Source organism: Mauremys mutica, chromosome 6 (assembly GCF_020497125.1).
Source record: "Mauremys mutica isolate MM-2020 ecotype Southern chromosome 6, ASM2049712v1, whole genome shotgun sequence".
In the NCBI taxonomy this organism is placed as follows: domain Eukaryota; kingdom Metazoa; phylum Chordata; order Testudines; family Geoemydidae; genus Mauremys; species Mauremys mutica.
The window spans coordinates 87,440,849-87,462,569 of record NC_059077.1 but is presented as its reverse complement, the minus strand read 5'-3'; the positions used below and the strand labels follow the sequence as shown (position 1 = coordinate 87,462,569).

Below are 21,721 nucleotides of genomic sequence, written 5' to 3'. Positions count from 1 at the left end.
TCAATTCCTTCTGGCTGTACAATGAGTGACATGTCTCAGGAAGACACCTGTCTATTTTCAAAGGTCCAACAGTATAGCTTTAGAAAAAAGCAAACCGGCGAACTTTTCCCCAGATAAGATAAGAACTATTCTCCTTTCTCTTTAAACTGGGTTTTAAGTCAGTGGATAAGTTGCTACATAAATCCCTCCTCCTAAAAAATTAAAAACAGGACAATGACTGGGGTTGAAACACAGGTGATTTTTTTTTCTGCTAGGATCATACTTCCTACCTGATATACAGGCCAATAAACTATTTTACTGATTGATTAAAAGGAATTTCAGGTCAATACTGATTCAACTCCCTTGTCTAGCAGAGAAAAGTGACACAGAGACAATTGTGTTATACTAACTTAGCATTTTCACTAGGATTGATTGTCTCAAATGGCTGCTCAGAATGATGGTCCATTAGTCCCATAGTAACCAAAGTGACTTTTTCTATGTAAAGCAGACTCATCATCTTTGGTCCTTAAAGTTAAAATATCAAAACATACCTGTGCACTTCAGGAGGTTCTCTCTGGATTTTAGAACTTGCTTCAACCACCTCTTTGGCGACCTTTCCACTGTAACAAAACATGAATTAGGATATCCAAGCAACTTTTGAGGGATTTTTTTAAATTTATGTCAATAATAATATGTAGTTGTAACATGAACTATTAAAATGGTAACAAAGAAAAGCAACACATTTTTAGAAGACAGGATACAAGAGTACATTATTTTCTAATTTATTAGAAATCCATTTAGTGCTCCCACTGAAAATACTGGAGATCATTTATCTGCAGAATAGAAGAGCTGTGTCAGCATGAGTTTCGCCCCGCTGTCTCACCAACGTATGTCTACCCTGATTCTAGAGGCATCTGGTGAGATTAGTTCAATCTCTATGCTATCCAAATTTTGTCTTGTCTTGAGACTGCAACAAAGGATGACAACAAGTATCAAATATTGTGCCTTTTTTTCTTATGTGAAACACTGTTCACTAGGATCTAAATGAAACCACCAACTCATTTCATAAAAGACACTGAAGAGCAATCAGGCTTTGAATCCCAATAACCTGCATTGGGTACCCTAGAGGTAAAGGCTCAATTTCCCATTAATAATTTTCTGAGCTCTCTCTTCCACCCTCAGAATGGTTAATCTTAAAAAAGGACAAGAAAGTGCATACCTATATCGAAATCTACTGCCTTTAAAAAATATTTTGCTGCTGGACATCGTCTTGATCTGACTTGATTTTGCATACCTTCCAGAAAAAGAAGAGTACATGGTTGTCACATTTTCAAAAAGTGTAAAAAGCAGCTTAATGTACAGAAATGAGCAAGACAAATGACAAACTGTCTTATTCTTCTACTATAGCATAATGTTATATAATTGGCAGTTTAAAAACTTTTGTATTGGTATGTGTAATAATTTCAATATAAAATTACATGTGAAACAGAGGTATTTCACAATTTAGATTGTATGGAAAGACTGCATATCAATGAGTGATTATCTGGATAACTGAGCAAGAAATAAAATGTGCTCCTACAGGGCCCACAGAAGTTTATATATACACCATGTGAACCAAGCACCATAGACTATAGCAGCCCCTGCAAGGGTTCTTACAATATCCTGTATGTGGGAGGATTATGACAGAGATGCAGTTACCTCCACACTGCCCAACCATGCCAGGAGGAGGGCAGGAGGTAATGGATGTGGTTTAATTAGGCCACATCTTCACCTAAAAATCTGGAAGAACTTGGCAATAAATGGTACAGTGAAGATCATCATAATTCGTTTAGTCATTTCCATATAATCCTCAACCGATCCCAGCCAGCCCATTGCTGGGATCCTGCTACTTTCCCCCTGTTTGAAGTGAACGGGAGCTATAAAAGGAGGGGGGAAATCGTCTCCCTGCTGTGAGACATAGTATTCCCCCCCACCTCCAGCTCCCTTAAGGGATGCTTTCCTTCAAATCCTTTCCAGTCCATTTTATCTGATAACTGTATCCCTTCCATTATGGACAGCTGCCATGAGTTTTATGTACTTAATTTGACATTATGGCCTAACCTCCCTCCCCACCTGCACACACACTGGTCCCAACAGGTCCCAGACCTGCTGTGAGGAAGACAAGTATCCCACACAACCTCAGCCATCTGGTGGTGAGGGAAAAACTCCTTCCCAGCCCCCAAAGAAAAGGGCAACTAGCATAGTGAGTCATCAGGAAACCCAGCCCCTTTACAAATTCATGGGTGCGAATGCCAGCCTGATCCAGGTAAGAGAAGGCTTTTTTTGGGACTGCCTGGGATCTAAATACCCCACCCTCATTCTTTCAGTCAGCAGGAAGGGCAGTCTCCTCCCAAGACCTGTCCCAACTGCTTCCTGCTCCTCTCCCCTTTCCTGATCCATGCTGGTAAAACTTTCCCCCCTCCCCTTCTACTACCCATTGTAAGGGGGAGGGCCCCTTAAAGTGGCAAGAACCCTTTTTCCTCCAGCAAGCCACACAAGGACTCCCCACTCGGATGCTGCAGTGAGCACACTGGTATCATTGAAACAAATAGGAAACAAAAGAACAGGAGTTCCTCACTCAGAAAACAGCTATATTTTCTGTGTCTTCACACAGTCAATGTACATGTAGTCTCTACCCAATCCAGTCACTTTGAATCAGTAGGTTTTGAGTGTACATGGTTTGCAATGCTATGCACACTAACTCTGCAGACTGTTGAGTTATAGCAACCACTATTTCCTAATCTGCCACTGTACTCCATCCATGGACTGCTGCTTCCAATCCTCACTCTACTAAATTAGTAACATACTTCCATTCCAACATACAGACGTTGAAATGAAACAGGCGAGTATACTTTCAAAATCTTCAAGAAACAACCTCACAGAGCTATATGGAAGCCACATGGAGAGTGTGGCAAGGAAAAGAGTAGATAGGGCAATGATGCCTAAGACCCACATTATGAATATTGCTACTAGGGCAGCAAAATATCAGATATTTTATACTAGTCCACATTGGACATTCATACTTTGACAGCTGCTACTGTCTGAAAGGCGAACGGATTTGACTCCTCTCCTTTGAGTGTAGCTGGGAGAGTGAGTGTTGTACCATTCTCTGTTTTATATTACTAAAAATGATTGCAATCAGATCTAAATGTTTAAAAATCAAACATGCATGCACAGATTCTTCACCTTGGAAAACTGGGTGGGGAAACAATGTTCTTAAGTAGATCCTCTATAATAATTCCACTTCAAACATAGTTTTCAAATAGAATATAAATAAATGAATGGCTATATTGTAATAGGCCTATATTTTATGCCTTTCATTCAACACACTGTTGCATCCATGTTAAACTTAAAGAACCTGCTTCAACATAAAACAGATAATTAACACCTTTGTTAAAACACAAATTCTGTCTACCCTGTCACAAGCACCAAAGAAACAGTATTTTTACAAAATAAAGTATGCCAGATACTGTAAAGAAACTCAAAGTAGCAGGAATAAAAGAAACATGCCCAAAGGGAAATGTTAGTATACAAGGCGAAAGATCTAATTAAGTTAACTGGGGAAAGGAAAAAATGAATGAATACCTTTGATGATTTATCTGCACGGTATCTTTTGGAGGTGTAGGAGAGGGGATAGTTTCTGGACTTCTTCCTTCTCTTGCAACTGATTTACAGCCATTTACTTTTTGAACTAGATGAGTGGCAACTTTCCCAAATGCATCCTACAGCACTTCCATCTTTTTGAAGTGTATTAACCCATGCAGCATGCTGTGGAATTCCTAGTAACCAGTTACCAGCCCTTGTGGCTTCACTGGAAAACAATGTTTATTCAAAAATGCCCAGATGAATAATACTTATGGCTTAGCACACTCCTAGCATAGATCTCAAAGCACTTAATAGAGGTGGGTAGCATTATTCTCTCCATGTTACTCACAGGAGAAACTGAGATACAGAACAGTTAAGTGCCTTGCTCAAGTTTGCAGAGGTGGTCAACAGCTGAACCAAGAGTAATACCCATGTTCCCTGACTCCCGGTCTGTCATCCTATTCACTTAGCTACACACTGCTGCTACAATCTTAGCTAATACAGGGTATTTGGAAGAAAGTTCTTGATCCTCCACCCTAAAAAGCATCAAATGCCTCCAGCTATGATCCTCATTTGTAATGAAGTACTACCTCCCAGTATACCAATTTGCATATTTATCCAAATATGCTTTTTTGGCATCGACATTTAATGATGCAGCAATACTGTTTATGTCTTCCATCCTGTTAATGACACACACACAATTTCACATGGAACCATCTTCTACCCTAGTGCACATGCTTTTCTTTTACTATGATGAACTGATGTAGATTTACTTACTTATAAAAAGCCTGGTTCTCCACCCCACACTTCCAAAGATGCTTGCAGGCTGCTGGTGTAGAGGTATGAAATGACAACATAGCCTTTTTCTAAGTGTAGAAAAAAGAAATAAGAAAAAACATAAAAGTTGAATTCTTTAAGACTGTGAAATAGTCTTCCAGGGAACTGATAGAAACTCCATCCACTAGAAACATTTAGGATCAAAATTTTCCTAAGTGACACCAATCCACACTTCATTGCAACCCATTTGCACTTGATTCCCCTGCCCCCATGTGTGAAAATGGATTTTTCACATAGCAAAGCTACTTTTGTAGGGGAGAAGGAGCTGGTCTAGTGATTTGTTAACAGAGAAATGGACTCAAGGTCATACCCATTATAGCTATAGGTAGTTAAAGCTGAGTTTTATGCAAATGAACCACCATCCTAATTTTCATATGTAATGAATATGCATTGCCTCAATTCCTCTGTCAAATCCTTGAATTCTTTGCTTCTCCTGCATATAAAGACAAATTCTCTCCCCCAGAGTCATCACTTCCTCCTCGAGTTCCTCCATCCCCTCTGACCTGGCTCCCCCTTGACTTTCCACTATGCTCTCCTCTCTCGCTCTTGTTCTCCACATAGCCCCCGCCCTTGTCCTCCTTCCCTCTCTTTGGCAACCCCTTCTCCCTGCTGACTGGCTCTCCTTCTCACTACCATGCCCATGCCTTTCTTTGGCTCACTTCATCCACTACTTCAAACCGCTCCCCCCCCCACAGCTCTCTCATTTAAATTTCCCTATTTCCCTGGACTGACTCCCCCCATATCCCTTGGCGTGACTCATTCTATATCCCACCCCCCCCTCCCCCGCTAGTTTCAGGTTCCCCATGTCTAGCTTTCTTTCTTCCATCCTCCCTCCTTCCCCAATCTAAATTATGATCCTCCACAAAGCCACAGCCTTGGAGACAGCGATGCCCAACATCACTCTGACCTGCATTACTCTACCGTCCTAAAGGTCATGGGCAGGTTAAGAGGAATGCTTTAGGCAGAGCCTCTATGGTCAGAACACTGGAGAATGAACGAATACTAGAAGAAACTAACTATACAGACACTAGATAGTGAGCTTCTCCCGCAAGTCTGCAGTTCTCCCAAGCAGCTGCTTGGGAGTCCAGCAGGATGCACCTCAAATCAGAAGGTTCCCAAACAAATCAAGAGACTTTAAAATTCAGGTCTGGGTTAAGGCCCATGTAACAGAGTCAGCTGCTTCCTGAGTGCTTCTTGTGTCTGGGGTGACTATAGTACCCTGCTTCACTTTACCTTTCTGGACTCAACTCCCAAAAGGTTTCACAAGTCAAACAGCAGCAGCCTTTCTTGGGTTCTAGTTTATTAACATAAAAGTCAAAATAATTCAAACTGTCCTTCAAGTCCCAACATAATTCAAGCAACCACAGCAAGGCTCCTCTTAACTCGAGTCTTCCATTGATCTCTGTCTGCCGTGTCCAACTCTCTGGCTCTGAGGACGGACGGACGGACGCACGCACACACACACACACACACCAGTTAAACACCCATGGCTGGCCCCAGTCAGCTGACTCAGGCTCACAGGGCATGGGCTGTGAGGCTGTAAAATTGCTGTGTAGACATTTGCGTTCAGCCTGGAGCCTGAGCTCTGGGACCCAACGAGTGGGTAGGATCCCAGAGCCTGGGCTCCAGCCCAAAACTGAGCATCTATACAGCTATCTTTAGGCCCACAGCCTGAGCCCCAGCGAGCTTGAGTCAGCTGACCCCGAGCCAGCCAGGGCCGGGCCACGGATCTTTTATTCTAGTGTAGACATCAGCAGGCAAACCCCCACTGCTGCTCCTCTGGTTTCTCAGAGTCCCTGCAGGAGCCTTCTGCTCACTGCAGCTCTTTTGCAGTAACTACCACAGCATCCTCTCCCTGTTTCCTGTTCCCCCCTCTTTCTAAAAAACAGTTGCCCTCTGTCAGGCCCCATAGTGAGGCTGTTAATGAGGATCAAGTGGCCTGCCAGTTCCCTCTTAAAAATCCCAGTCAACCCTGTAACAGCCCACTTGAAAATTTAACCATAGAGGTCAGGGGCTCGACACTCCTGTGCATTACTCACATTTTATGCTGGTGCAATTCCCACATTTAGATAATCTGACCCTTAAAACTAGACTGGATAAATACTAGGGAACAAATCGTAAGGAAAAATCCCTGCACCGCATGGTTGGATTAGATAAACCTAATAGATGTTGTCAGAGCTAATCCCTTTGTCAAATTAGATACCTTTTTTCTTAAACAATAAAAAGACAAGTTTATTTTTATTTTATATGTAATCTACAATATATGAAATACAATTTGTCAAACCACCCATTAAAAAGACCCGTTTTAAAATTAAAATACATTAGTAGCTTTTTAAAATTAAATCTAAATCACCCATACTAATTTAGTATAAAAATAATATCCAACCTCTCTCTGAGCTCCAAGCACATAAAATGTCTTCCCTTCAAATTTCAATTTACAGACATCAGCCCTAAGAAGAAAAAATCTTTTAAGTAAAGGAAAAAATTGCAGTGAATAAAAGTGATGTGCATTTTCATGCAAATTTAACTGATTCACAAATATAGAGCAGGCTGCCATGGAACACAATGCTATTATCTCATCAACAGTGCACTCTTGGTAAATAGTGTAAAATCCATAGTGCTAGAGCAAAGAATATACAGTACTAATTTTTTTCAGAGTAGAGAATATAGACTTGGGATGTTATGCTTTCTACATTGTTGTGAGCCTTTAAAGAGTTCATTTGGACCAGGGAGGAAAGAGAAGGAAGCTGCTGAGAAGTGAAGTGGAGATAAAAATTCTAAAGTATAAATATAAATTTATCATCTTTAAAATCTTGGAACCCATTTGGTACTTAAAATGATGAACGGGTAACACCTTTAGGAGCCAGATGCTGCATAGAAAGGTCTGGAAGTTTCCACAAAGAATGCTGCAAATGCATCTCATTTCTCACCAGCAATATCCCATCTATTTGCATATCTGCTTATTTATGCATTGATGTCACTCATCATTGTATCTGAGCACTTACAAATAGCGCATAATATGCCAAATTGCATGGATTTTTATGATGCTTAGTATCTCTAATATTGGGTACAATGAGATAAAACATATTTTACTGTGTGTCCTAATCAAGATTTAAACCACTAAAAGAGGACATACCAGTAGTGCAATAACCTCCTTCCCCTCCTAGTTTATGCATTTTCATTTAATTGCATGATAAATTATGAAATGAATAAAACTATTAAAATTACTGTAGTTTCTCAAACATATCCAAGACTTTAGCAAGAAAATGGTTGGCACTGAAGAGATTCTAGATGCAAAGAAGAATGTGCTACAAAAAAAAAACTTTCTGACAGGTACTGCATTTTAATCATAAATGTACCATATCAATGAAAGGACTGATGATTACTCAGATATTTTAACTGAGGCTCTGTGATAAGGCTAATATTTTGCTTCTTTTTTCTTTTTTGACTGATCCATTTATTTGAGATGAGCATGTTTTGCCAGTACACAATGAAAGGTTTTAACGCAAGGGAAGATGCCTGAAGGTTGCAGATCACCAGAGTACCATGTGATCCAGCCACACCACCAAGAATGCTTTCATTTGCCTGCAGTTTAGGGAGAAATAGATAGAGGTGGCTACTCTGATTTTAGGCAAGTGGGGGATTCCAGAGTAGCCAACTTTATGGGGTTTTTAGATGTTTCTGTACATCTGCAGGAAAAAACACAGTCTACAAAGAAATCCCCATCTGAATGGCTTCTCTTCCCTATTCCCCCACCTCTTGGGGAATGGCAATCAATGACAGCTCCATTCCACCCCCTTCTAAGATGATACTCTGGGAATATTACATGTAAAGAGCCATCTAGGAGGCAGTTGCTCCTATCATTTGTTCAGCAATTGCTCTGACTACTTGAGCTGCCCACTCAGACCTTTGGAGTTAAAGTGGGGAGGATGGCTGAGGTATCAATGAAAACTCTCCCAGTGCTCCCCCCAATACTTCCAGTATGTGTGGGGGGATGTTTTGCAATTAAATTGGCATGAAGTATTGGTTTTTGGGGTGGCGTTTGGTTTTATCTTGCGATGAAGGTGGTTATTTTGAGTGGGGTTCCTTTTATTAGCAATTAAACTGATTTGGAGGAAGGGGTTATTTTGCAATGTAGATGATTGGGGAGCTGGAATTAAATGCTAGTAATAGGATGAGACAGATGAATAAAACATTTTGCCAGGAAACAAATGGCGAAGAATATGAAATGCTGAAGACTTTTGCATCTCTTCTTTCCTCTATCCTTCTCTCTTAGTCTTGGTATGTAGCTACACAATTATTCAAAATGGTGCAAATTTATGAACACTTGAAAGGTCTAGAGTTTTCTCCAAGAACGTTGGAAGGTATGGGATTAGGCTATGACAAGAGAATCCCCATCTGACCCTCTGGGGCAGCACTAATTCCCTTGCACCAATGGAGTGATATAAAGGGAAATTAGCCTGGGGCAAAGACTTGGCTGTATACCACACCAAATACAACTGCCAATCAGGGCCGGCTTTAGCAAGTGCGGGGCCCAATTCGAACAGTTTCAACAGGGCCCCAGCAGGGATGACTAAAGAAAAAAAAAACACGTAAAAAAACACATGGGGCTTGTACTTACCGGGCAGCACTCCTAGTCTTAATGAAGGACCCGCCGCCGAAGTGCCGCTGGGTGAGTAAAAATTAAAAAGGAGCCTCTAGCCAGGGAAGGGATTCTCGGCCACTTGCCCCCGCCCTGCCTTTCTCCCCCTCCCCCCGGCGGCACTGCCACTGGGTGCGGGGCCCTCTTAGGCGCGGGGCCTGATTCGAGGGAATTGGTGGAATAGGCCTAAAGCCGGCCCTGCTGCCAATAATTCTAATCAAAGCAGTGGCCTATTCTAGAATTTGACCATTGACCTTCTGCATAATCCTTGCTTATCAGAGCTATTTAAGATGAAAATAAGTGGCATACACCATCATTTCTAAGTTATTCCATCAGCTACCAAAAAGCTGGAGATTTTATGAAAAAAAGACTGGAAATGCTGGCAAGAGAGCTTCAATCTGTCTTCACTAATGTTGTCATAGCTTCAGCTTTGCTCTATAACAGTGAAATCCTTGAGATAAGAAGTTGCCTTAAGAAAGAAAAAGCATAGGGGCCAAATTTACTTATATTTAGAAATCTGCCAAGGAATGATAATTTATAAACATATAAAATCCCACCTCCTCTCCCACCTGGAGTACTTTTTAAAAAAATCCTTTTCATATTTGAATGAGGAATTGACAGCACATTCAAGAGCCAAGCATAACGTGGTAGGAATTGTGAAAGCTTCCCTTTGCACCCCTGCCATTATACCACATTAGTGACCTCCAACATGACAGCTATTCAATTTTTGAGCATCTCTGTCAATTAGTTTGACTTGTCCTAGTTTGTCATGTAGACTAATTTCTGGTAAGAAGTAGAATGAGACCAATTTCTTTTTCATAAGTGATCTAAAAATCCTTGAAAAATAAAATGTGGAAGGGCAAAGAAGTGAATCTTCAATATTCTCTGTAGCTTCCTTAAAGGAATTAGGAGGAAAAACACAATTAAAATAATCTTATATAATAACCTGATAACAGTTGATACGCTTACCATTTTAACAAATGAATTCTTTTATTTCCCTGGAAAACTACAAAGCCCGTTGCTGTGAATCCTAAAAAAGTAGTGGTTCCGGTTGAATCCTTAAAATAAGAGAGAAAAAACACAAATTAAAGCTATTTGTTTGATCCCCGCCCCCCAATATGTATGTATATTGTTGACGGTATAAATTCTTAGCCCATTGAAGTCACAGATACGGTATCTGCGTTTTTCTTAGGACTAAGCCTTATTTGTCAACTATATTTTTCTCAACATCTAAGTTCAATCCTCAGCAATAAAAAGTCTTGTTTCTTATTTACTATTTGACTGGATAAAACTGTCTTATACTTTGTTTTTCTTCACATGTAGATTTTGGGACAATGATAGCACTTAAAGGCTTATTCTTTTCTACAAACATATACACAAATAGTCCCATTTGATATCAAAATGCTCACCAATATGAGCAAGGGATTCAGTTCTGCCCAAATGTGGTATTCTCATCTTATGTCCTTCAGCCCTGAAATTCACAGGAACAAGCTCTCTCATATGATTTCCAATACTTCACAATATCATCTCTGCTGGAAATATTGCCACAAGACAGCCTTTCTTGCTGGATTTAGATATTTCCAATTTTGGTGGAAACCAGAAGTGCAAAGATAAGTGGTGTTTTCTTTTAAATCAAGTATCAGATGGGTAGCCGTGTTAGTCTGGATCTGTAAAAGCAGCAAAGAGTCCTGTGGCACCTTATAGACTAACAGAAATTTTGGAGCATGAGCTTCCGTGGTATTAAACAAAGACTGTGAATGGCTTGCCAACTACAAAACCAGTTTCTCCTCCCTTGGTTTTCACACCTCAATTGCTAGAAGAGGGCCTCATCCTCCCTGATTGAACTAACCTCGTTATCTCCAGCCTGCTTCTTGCTTGCATATATATATATACCTGCCCCTGGAAATTTCCACTACATGCATCCGACGAAGTGGGTATTCACCCACGAAAGCTCATGCTCCAAAACTTCTGTTAGTCTATAAGGTGCCACAGGACTCTTAAATCAGTACACCAAACTTTTTTGAATTCCACAAAGAAAAGATTGGATTCAAATTTTTTTGAGCAAAAGTTTAGGTCAGTTCATGATTAGTATAAAACAGCTTTCCTATGCTTATTTCCAAACGCTCATTTGCCTGGCTTAATCTGTTTCACTATTCTATAAGCTTTATTTCAAATCATTATGCAGTCAAAGAATATCAGGATTTTTTTAAGCTTCCTGTGGAAAGTAAAAGCAAAAACAGAGGGGGACAGTTTCAAATGTAAGTACCCTACTGCGATTACTATTAAAAAGTCCATAATAACCATACAATGACATCTGAAATAATGCAGTATGGTTCTCATCCAAAGCTCACTGAAGTAAAGGGAAGTCTTTTCATTGACTTCAGTGGGCTTTGGATCAGGCCCCTTACCTAATTTAGGAAAGAAATCCCTGCAATAATGCAGATATAGCTTTGGATAAGGGTTGACTATTTAATGGTGAGCATGGTAAACTGCTACAAGTGCGCGTGCGATCTATAGGTCACTTAGTTTGCCCCATAAAACCATGTTGGAATGCAGTATTATTGAAATATAACAATTCAAAGCAACAATTAGAGCATCATAAAAACTGGCAACCTTAACAGCAAAATTATAAAGGCAAATCACCATCACTCAAAAATGCAGATGTATGGTGGCTTCATTTGTACACGAGACAACTAGTGGTTATAACCAAAGACACCTTTGTAAAAGAAACACAGAATAGTTATGTAGTGGACTGTGAAGTTGACTACATACGTACGTGTCCAATTCACCCTTTTGTATATGCAATTTCCTGTTTGTGTTATGGTTTGTATATTTTGGAGCTGCAACTTGAACACTTGTGTTGGAAATGTTAGCCTAGAAGTCCAGGCAATTGGTTGTGGCTTCTGGATAACAGTAACACATTGTTACTGAAATTCTTAGAAAATGTGACGTATTTCCCATCTAGAATATTTGATTAACTCTAAAATACTGTTTCTCAGGAATTACATGCACTATATAAGATTGAAACGTAGTAAACCCCTCCATAAGATTACATTAAGGGAGAGTTTTGAATGGCAAAGAAAAGATCAGTTATCAAAACTTTTCGAACAGTACACTTAGCAAAATATACTCTACCTCGTATGTTTACTTAGGCTATCATTTTCTGTTGACTAGAAACAGTTATGAGCAAGAACTGTTGTAAGAGGACAGCACAGCACTACAAGCTGTTCACACGGCTGGGATGGAATTACAATACTTGTGACCTGCCAGGATCCTCAAAAAAATCTCCTCATACTGACACAGCATGCTAGAGTGTCATACTCTGAAATACTGCCTATGCAAGGCAGTACTTCTGGGACTGACACACAGGTGTTTGTCAATCAACATTTTACAAAGCTGCAACATCTCTCTAACTTTCTGGGGAGGCTCTTTTAGAAATGTTTTAGTACACATGGCTGGATAAAAATGGGACTAATTCATTATTAACCTGTAAGACGATAATTTATTTTAAAAACCGTGAACTATTACCTTGCAAGGATGAGGATCAACACCATAGGTTTCCAAAGAATGTGCTTTCAGTAGTAAATTAAATTCAGCAACAGCTGGGCTCTGTCCACTGAAATTACACAAGGCAAATGTATCAGTTTAACAAAAACACAAGATAAAAGGTATACTTCGGTTCAGTTCAGTAGGCCACGGCATCAAAACCAGACAAAGAAAGAAAAGACCTACTAACACATACACAATTTCAACCATATAACATTTACAAAGAGGGAACTAGGAGATCTTTCATGTGATTTCTGCTGGTGCTCTGCCCTAATGCCTAATCTTTTCAGATTAAGTTTTGATACTTTTTGCATACTGCCAGGACTTCAGTGATCTGTCCAGTTAATCAGGGTTATCAAGTATCCATCAAATATTTGTTATCTTCTCATGTACGCACAAGTTGAGTCTTACAATGAAATAAACCTCAGCATCTGTTTTTTCCAAACACAACCTCCCTAACTAATTTAAAAGGATTGTCCAGATTAAGATACATTCCTTCCAGCTCAGGGTATTGACAAAGCAATCATATTACACAGACTACTGAGACACATGCCTAATTATAGCAGAGCCTGCTACCACCACCATGGTTTAAAATCTGTCAGCATTTCCATTATATGCCCTTATTTTTAGGGAGTGGTCCCAAATCAACCATAAATATTCATTAAAGCCTAAAACATGGAAGGCAAAGTCTCAGCTCTGAAGCAAGTGTTACTGGTTTTAACTCCTCCATTGCCAGCTTCCATTATAAACCATTGCAAGATTATTTTTTTAAGATGCTGTGGAATGCCAATATTTTCAAATAGAGGTATTGGTGATATAAGAGACAAAGTTCTTTGTGGTATCCTAATATCTAGTTTGTTTTGACCACAGCTGCCCATTGAAGCAAGGACTTCATTGAGCTGTCCATAATGATGTCCAGGTCCCTTTCCTGAGGTGATACAATCAGTTTAGTACCCTGTAAGGCATCAGAGTAGTTCAAATGTTTTCCTCCAATGTGCATGATTTTGCATTTACAAAACATTGAACTACATCTGCCATTGTGTTGCCTGCTGTGTTATCCTAGCTTTCTTAGGTCCTCTCTGGCATTCCTCAGTCTCCCTGGGGGTGACTAACCTAAACACCTTTGCTATCTGCAAATTTGGCTACGTAACAGCTCACCCCTCTTTTCAAATCATTAGTAAATATATTAATCAACATCAGACCTAGTACACAATCTTGTGGCACCCTGCTGTTATTCTCTTGCCATAATGAAAATTCACATTAGTTTCTCCGCTTTAATTTCAGTCTCTGCCAGTGTTTTATTCAGGAAAGTTTAAGTAAGTTATGTTGATGGTTCTCTTCTAAAAGGCCACAGGTGAGAGATCCAGGAACAGAGCACAAGACTCCTGAGTCCCAGTCCAGTGCTCTCTACCCCCTGAAGCCCACTGCCTCACTTACTGACTCACTATTTACTCTGGCATGTCTGGACCTTATAATCTACATCAGAGCAATGTAAAACATTAACTCAACAGAGAGAAGAGAAGAGAAGAGCTAGCATGAGAATGAACTAAACCTAACCTTAATAATCTAACTGGACCTTTTCATGGTAAGGAGATCATTTCTTTTTTCTAAATAAATGTACCTAAGTCAAATCTTAACATCAGAGCAAGCTGAAAATTGATCACGGTCTTAACATTAAATGCTACTTTTGATCAGTGTCAGGAGCCTTTAAACTTTCTGCTTAAGATGGCCTCACACAAAGTCCTTTCATCTGGGGGAAATAATCCAATTAATGCCCTTAACCTGCAAACTAGGGAACATCTCTGTGGTTTATATTTGACTTCAATCAGGAAAGCTGGGTATGCTTTCCTGATTGAAATACTTGTATTTCCAGAAGGCCTCACATGTGCACACATATATAATTTATTCAGCATTAAAGAGAATCCTAAACATATCACATCTTCAATCAGTTTCCAGGTCAGAAAGCTCAGAACTGTGCACTCAGGAAAAAGGACTGGTATTTTTTTGTGCAGAAAAGCCTGGCAGCCTACAATACAAAATGAAAAAATGCATTTCTGATTTGAATTCAGAGCTCTACAACTGGGATAAGCTATGCATTAATGACTCATCCTGTGTGCACTCTGCGACTATCCCACGGGAATCTATCCATTTCAAAGCTCTAGCTAAAACTTTGAAGAACAGATACTCCAACTGAAGAACTGAGCAGCTCATAACATGTTCTGCTATTTTCTTTTAAACTAATGAGAAGTGTACATTAGAGGATGTAGAAACTCTCACTATTTACTTCCATATGCACCTCTGCATCTGATGCTCTTTGAAGGCCAGGGAGTTATGTAGCTCAGTGGGAAATGCTTTCCAGGGACGTGGATTAAGGGCAATGTCACTGACACTACTTGCTTCCCCACACCACCACACTAATGCACGTCTAAAATCCCTTTTTCCTTCATTCCCTATCATTTGGGGCCTGATGAGAAGCAAAGCACATCCTTTGCTGCAGTCAGAGAGTTGAGGGTGCACCTCATAGGATTATTGGTCTCGTTTCTTTAAATAGTTTATGATAGGTTTGTTTTTAGGGAACCATGCACTAGTGAATCAAAAAAGTGTTGGTCAGATTTATTTCATGCCACTGGCCTACTGAATGATGTTGGGCAAGTCACTTCCACTCTCTGTACTTCAGTTTCCCCATCTGTGAAATGGGGATAATGACACATTTCTAAAATGCTTTGAGATCTACCAGTGCAAAGCATTATTTAAAAGTTATTATTCATGGTTTTGTAATCACTTTTGTATCACTTGGAGCCACCTGCTGCTGAACACTTATATACTATGTTCGTTCCAGGAGTCATTGCTCAACATTAAACTGTGGACAGGTTAAAGCAATTCAAAGACTTACAAAGCATTCATGTAATGAACTATTCAGAAGTGCTAAGCATCCTCAGTTTCCACTGAAGCCAATGTAAGCTGCAAACCCTCCACTCCTCTAAATTTATACAGGTTTAAATAACATAGAACGAAGTCCCTTTTGAGATTCCCTTTCACTCAGGATTGTTGATGCTGATCATCCTCTGCTATAATCTCAACAAGATAGATCACAGGGACTTTCTACGAAGGCCCTCCATCTCCGAAATGTTCTCCACCTCATTATATGCTAGATCATGTGTGGCATCTTTTAGCAGAACTCAAGACATTCAAGTTTTCTTTTAAGTTTATGTGGATTTGCCTGTGTCCTATAAAGGATTCTCTGGGTGATTTATTTCTTACGTGTCAGGGGCAGCTACCAGATTTGTGGGCTTTTTTTAAATCTTTTTTATCCATGCTAGTTGAAAATTCTATGAAGCCATGTGTCCGATATGCTGAAGTCCTTAAACAGTTTTTAGTTTGCCCTTATTCAGACAAACTTCCTGTGCTCAAGAACAGTTTTGATTGCAGGCCATATTAAAACCTGAGTAAAGACTTCAGGACTTGGCATTAGGTTTTTAGTTTTTGATGGAGAGACTAAGGAGAATTAAGCACCTAAAACGCTAAATGGTGCCTCATTCCCATAAATACAGATCTATTAAGATTAGCCCAGAAGTAAAAAAGGCACTGTTAGTAAACTCAGTTAGTATACGGTTTTTGACTGCATTGCTTTGCAGTAGTTACGATGAAATTACCATGCAGATAACTTTATAGAGAAGTGCAGAATGAAAAATCTTCTAAACTACTTTCCAACCCTGTTCCATAGTTTGTCATTGAGTCTTTTACATTAAAAATAGCAAGGCAAAACTTTGCAGACTATCTAAGCAATGGCACTGCTCCTCTTGGGATTCCCATGGCAACTGGTATCACAACAGAGCAAAAGCTTTAAATTCATCTCAAAGAATATCAGTTACTGCACAGGGTGAATAACCTTCTCTTCTTCGAGAGGTGTCCCTGGGGTGCTCCACTCCAGGTGTCTGAAAAACAGTATCCCGTAGGATGGCTGGGACTTCAGATGAGGCAAGAAGGCTGTTGACAAGACAGCTCTACCCAATCTGGTGTCAGACGCTGCAGTGTGGATGAGAGCGTAGTGATTAGCGAAGGTAAGGCTCAATGTCCAGGTAGCTGCCTTGCTTTTGTCAAACAGTGGGACATTGCAGAGACGAGGAAGTGGACAGAGCTCTGGTAGAGTGTGTTCTAATTGACGTAAGAGGTTGTACTTGCATATGCCTTTGTTATCAACTCAGGCAGTCACCAATCCATTTGGAAAGTCTCTGTGTAGCGATAGCATTTCCTTGTGAGCGCTGAGTAGTAGAGACAAAATGTCTGGAGGTCTTCCTTTTACCTGGATAGAACAAAACCATTTAGGATAATGCTCTGTGAACATCAAGAGTGTGAATTATTGATTCAAAGGCATTAGCGTGAAGTTTGGGGGGAAATGCTGGGAGGTGTCTCAGTTTACTGAGATAAAAGAAAGAGTGCATGCGGAGTGTGACCTTATCGCGGAAGAACGTGGTATACGGAGGGTCTGCCATAAGCACCCCCATTTCTCCTACTCATCTGGCAGACGTGATTGCTATGAGGAAGGCAGTCTTCATGGATAGGTGGAGAAAGGAGCAGGTAGCCATCGGTTCAAAGGGTATATTCATCACGGCTTTGAGGACTAGGTGTAAATCCCAAGGTGTAGCAGGTGGTTCCACATCCAGATATAATGTCTGGATACCCTTCAGGAACCTTTTGGTGATTGGATGGGCAATCTTATGGTGGAAGGTGGTGACTGCCACAAGGTGGATCTTGGAGTGAGCTCGTAGAGAGGCCAGATGTTTTAAAGTGTAACAGGTAAACCAGTATCAGTGGGAGTGAAGCAGAAACTGGAGAGGTCTGCTTGTCAGCGCACCAAGATGTGAACTGTTTCCATTTACGCATGTAGGTAGTGTGCATGTTGTATGTTCTGCTGTGTAGCAAGACAGTGTGTACTTGGTCCGAACATGTTAACTCTGCATTAGAGAACCATTGATCAGCCAGGCCCTCGGGTGGAGACATTGTATGTTGGGGTGAAATAGTTGTCTCCTGCATTGTGATAGGAGGTTGCTGAATGGGGAAAGGGGAATGGGTGGCTTGACTGACATGCGCAGGAGGAAGGGGTACCACGGTTGTCTGGCCCACGCTGGGGCTACGAGAATGATGTTGGCTCTGTCTGTTCATATCTTCTGAATTACTCTGTACAATAGAGGCATTGATGAGAATGCATACATGGGAGCTTCGATCCAACAGAGCATAAAGGCGTCTCCCCATGAGTGTTTCCCCAGGCCTACTCTGGAGCAGAATGGCGGGCATTTTTTGTTTGTTGCTGTGGCAAATAGATCCAGTTGGGGATAACCCCAGGTTTGGAAAATGTTGGAAAGAATGGAGTCGTTGAGTTCCCACTCGTGCTGTATGGGGAACGATGAGCTGAGCTATGCAGAGATATGGATATTGTGTTGAAGGCATCAGTTCCAAAATTTTACCACCTCTGTGCAAAGGGAGTGTGACCAGGTTCCCCTCTGTCCGTTGACATAAAACATGCACACAATATTGTCGGTCATGATTTGAATTTGATGGTTTTGGATGATGGGAAGGAAATGGTGGCAGGCATTCCCTAGTAATGCCTCTAGTAAATTTATGTTAAGCTTGGTTTCTGAGGTGGCCCATAGACCCTGAGTGGTGCGGTGGCCGATGTGTTCTCCCCATCCTGTGAGGGATACATCTGTGGTGATGGTAATTGAAGGGGGCTGTTGTCGGAAGGGAATCCTGGTGCAGAGGTTGATGGGAGAGCATAGGCACCAACTTTCCCCAGCGCCGGTGGGTGCTTGTGCCTCTCGCCCCCTCTCCTGTCCCAACTCACCCTTTCCCTGCCCCATTCCAACCCCTTCCCCAAAGTCCCCACCCCAACTCCACCCCTTCCCCAAATCCCCGCCCCGGCCTCGCCTCTTCCCTGAGCACACCGCGTTCCCCTTCCTCCCCCATCCCTCCCAGCTGCGCGAAACAGCTGTAGAGGGGGAAAAAGTGGGCACACGGCGTGCTCAAGGGAGGAGGCAGAGGTGAGCTTGGCGGGGGGGCGGGTAGCTGCTGGTGAGTGCTGAGTCAGTGCTTATGTGGGAGAGGTCTACCAGAGATGAGTCCTTGACTTTCTGGGCCATAGTTAGTAACCTGTTTAGCCTGTGCCTGTTTGGTTTGTACACTGTGGCTAGCCAACCCTGAAGGCATCGCATGTACAGGCGAACATTTGTTACCACCAATGTGCAAGCGGCCATATGTCCTAAGAGCTGTAAGGAGTCTCGGACAGTAGTCTGTGGGCTGGCACCTATCTGGGTAATAAGAATGCCCATTGTGTGGAATCTGTACTGGGGGAGAGATGCAAGACAGCTGGTGGAATCGAGGTGGGCTCCAATGAAGTCGATTTGTTGGGTAGGTTGTAAGGTAGATTTGGTTTTGTTTATTTGCAGGCTCAAGGTGCGGAAGCAGTGAAGGGTTGCAAGAGTTGCGTGGTTTGCTTCTAACTGAGCGGGAGACTTGAGGAGATAGTCGTCCAGGTAAGGAAATATGAGGATTCCTTCCCTCCCCGAGATGTGCTATTACAACTGCAAGTACCTTGGAGAAGACACGTGGTGCGGTGGAGAGGCCAAATGGGAGGACTCCGTATTGGTAATGTTGCACTCCCACAGCAAACCTGAGGAAACATCGAGGGGCAGGGTAGATAGAGACATGGAAATGTGTCTTGGAGGTCGAGGGTTGAAAACCCATCTCCTTGTTCCGGCATCGGAATCATCATTGGGAGAGTAACCACCCAGAATTTCTGTTTCTTGACAAACTTGTTCAAACGTCGAAGATAGAGGATAGGGCGCCAACTGCCGTTTTTCTTTTCCATCAAGTAGTGGGAGTAAAACCCTTTTCCTCTGTGTTGAGGGGGTACCTCTTCTATTGCTCCGAGATGTACGAGACCTTGTGCCTCCTGACAGAGGAATTGTTTCATGAGAGGGGTCCCTGAAGAGGGATGGGCTGGGAGGGTGCGTAGGAGGTAAGGAGAGGAAGGGGATGGCATAACCCAATCTGATAATTTCCAGGACCCATCTGTCCATAGTGATGGTTTTCCAGTTGGCCAGGAACGGATGCAAATGGTGTCCAAAAAATGGTTGGTTGGAGTTGGTGCTGGAGAGGGTGCGAGGTTTTCTATACCCTGGACCAAGACTTCAAATTTGTTTATTTGAGTTAGGAGGGTGGGTTGCCGTTGTTTGCAGAGGGCGACAACGTTGGTTCCTGGGCCTATGTTGTTGTTTAGGTTGTTGCATATCATAGTGTCTGAAAGGTGTATGTTACACAAAGGTATGGTAACACGGCCGTTGGTATGGCTGATATCTATATTGTCTCTTCTTTGAGGCAGGTGTTTGGATGCCTAAGGATTGGAGTGTGGCACGGGAGTCCTTCATGGAGTGAAGGACCTCTTTGGGTTGTAGAGGCAAAGAGCTTGTCTCTATCGAAAGGGAGATCTTTGACCGTATTCTGTATGTCCTGCGGAAAGAAGGAAGTAGCAAGCCATGAGGCACACCACATGACAATGGCTGTGGATCTGGCTGCTGCGTCCACAGCATCGAGGGCAGCTTGAAGAGCTGTGCTGGAGATCAATTGGCCCTCAGACACCACTGCTTTAAATTGTCGTTGTTTATCCTCCAACATATCATCAATAAATTGCATTACCTTAGCATAATTTTTGTGGTCATATTTTGCTAAGAGCACCACATAGTTCGCTACTCTAAATTGCAAAGTGGAAGAAGAATACACTTTGCAGCTGAAGGAGTCCAGTCTCTTGTTATCTTTGTCTGAAGGAGTGGAGCGGAAGTGTTGGTATTTGTTTTTCTGATTGGCCGCGTCGACCACTAGCGAATTAGATGAGGGGTGTGTAAATAGAAACTCAGAATCCTTACATGGGACAAAATATTTGCGGTCCAATCTCTTGCTAGTGGGTGTTATTGTAGCTGGGGTCTCCCAAATAGCTTTAGCAGGTTCCATAATGGCCCCATTAATTGGTAGGGCTATTTTGGAGGAGGTCCTAGCTTGCAGGATGTTGGTGAGCTCGTGGTGTGTTTCAGGTATGTCCTTCAGGGTAATCTTGAGCTCTTCTGCTACTCTCAGACAACTCTTGAAAGTGACTGAGCTCATCAGTAGCAGGAGGTGGTGGGGGCACCGTGGCATCTTGTGGTGTTATCGCTATAAAAGAGGTATGCGGGGCAGTGTCCTCTGTAGGGGTGGCTGCCACTTCGGGTCTTATCTGTTTTTAAGTGTAAGTAGGCAGTGGGGAGGGCCTGACAGCTTTCCTGACAGCTTTCCTCCGGGCAGCCCATGGAAGACCTGAGTGTGGTGTGGTGTAGGCCCATGGACCCCATTGCTCCGGGGGCATAGGTGGTCCCATCCAGGGATTGCCCTACTAGTGTGGATAGCCTTGAGGATATGGAGCTCTTGCTGTAATGCATCTCCCAGTTGTAGGTAACTGAATCTGGGGAGAGTATCGAGAGGAAACATGTGGTCATATTCCTTTTCCTCGTCCTCATCCTCCCACACTTCATTAGTGGGGCTTGAAGAGGTAGGGGAGTACTGAAGGCAGGATGCTAAAGGTCTGGGTGATAGACCGGTGCCGAGAAGAGCAGGAGCATGGGACACCCTTAATTCCTCTGGCTGTAAAAACTGCAGTGGAGCTAACTGACCAGGAATCAGTGCCGGTGTAGCTAGTGGAGGCAGAGTCTGCTGGGGCATCTGCTGGTGCACCGAAGGGTGTCCCAGGGGCGCAAGCTGGCTCTGTGGAGTAGGAGTCCCTGAGGTAGGCACTGCAAGGGAGGCTGGAGACATCAGGAGGCTCGGTGCTGAGAGCGGCGGCTGCAAAAGCGGCACTGCAAGATCAAAGGATAGTGCCCAGCTGCCGCTTGTACTGTTGGCACTGTAGCAGCTCTCGGCACCGTGCTGACAGAAGTGGCCAAAGGAGAGCTGAAAGAGACGGGAAACGGGAAGCCCTGAGCCAAAGCACGGTCAGTGCCTGAGGTGCCTGACACGTGGAAGGTGACAGGAGAACTGGTTTTAACTGGACTGCAGAGAGGCATCTGGATT

At 42.3% G+C, this 21,721-nt stretch overlaps 1 protein-coding gene and 1 long non-coding RNA gene across 10 annotated transcripts in view; one reads left to right on the top strand and one right to left on the bottom strand.

The window, feature by feature from the left end:
- Positions 1-21,721, bottom strand: part of FRMD3 (FERM domain containing 3) — a 239,809-nt gene that overhangs the window by 41,840 nt on the left and 176,248 nt on the right. For all 8 annotated transcript variants that reach the window (XM_045022407.1, XM_045022401.1, XM_045022404.1 and 5 more), the window contains 6 exons: positions 12,611-12,698; positions 10,052-10,140; positions 6,827-6,890; positions 4,381-4,469; positions 1,199-1,273; positions 531-599 (listed from right to left, as the gene is read on the bottom strand). In XM_045022407.1, coding sequence (XP_044878342.1) covers positions 531-599; positions 1,199-1,273; positions 4,381-4,469; positions 6,827-6,890; positions 10,052-10,140; positions 12,611-12,698 — 474 coding nt within the window. The remainder of the gene's footprint in view (positions 1-530; positions 600-1,198; positions 1,274-4,380; positions 4,470-6,826; positions 6,891-10,051; positions 10,141-12,610; positions 12,699-21,721) is intronic.
- LOC123373392 lies at positions 14,140-20,122 on the top strand. Of its 2 annotated transcripts, none has more exons than XR_006580704.1 (3): positions 14,140-14,213; positions 19,072-19,158; positions 20,007-20,122. It is a non-coding gene; the product is annotated as an uncharacterized LOC123373392 (long non-coding RNA). The 2 variants fall into 2 exon arrangements; XR_006580703.1 differs by having other exon boundaries at positions 20,003-20,119.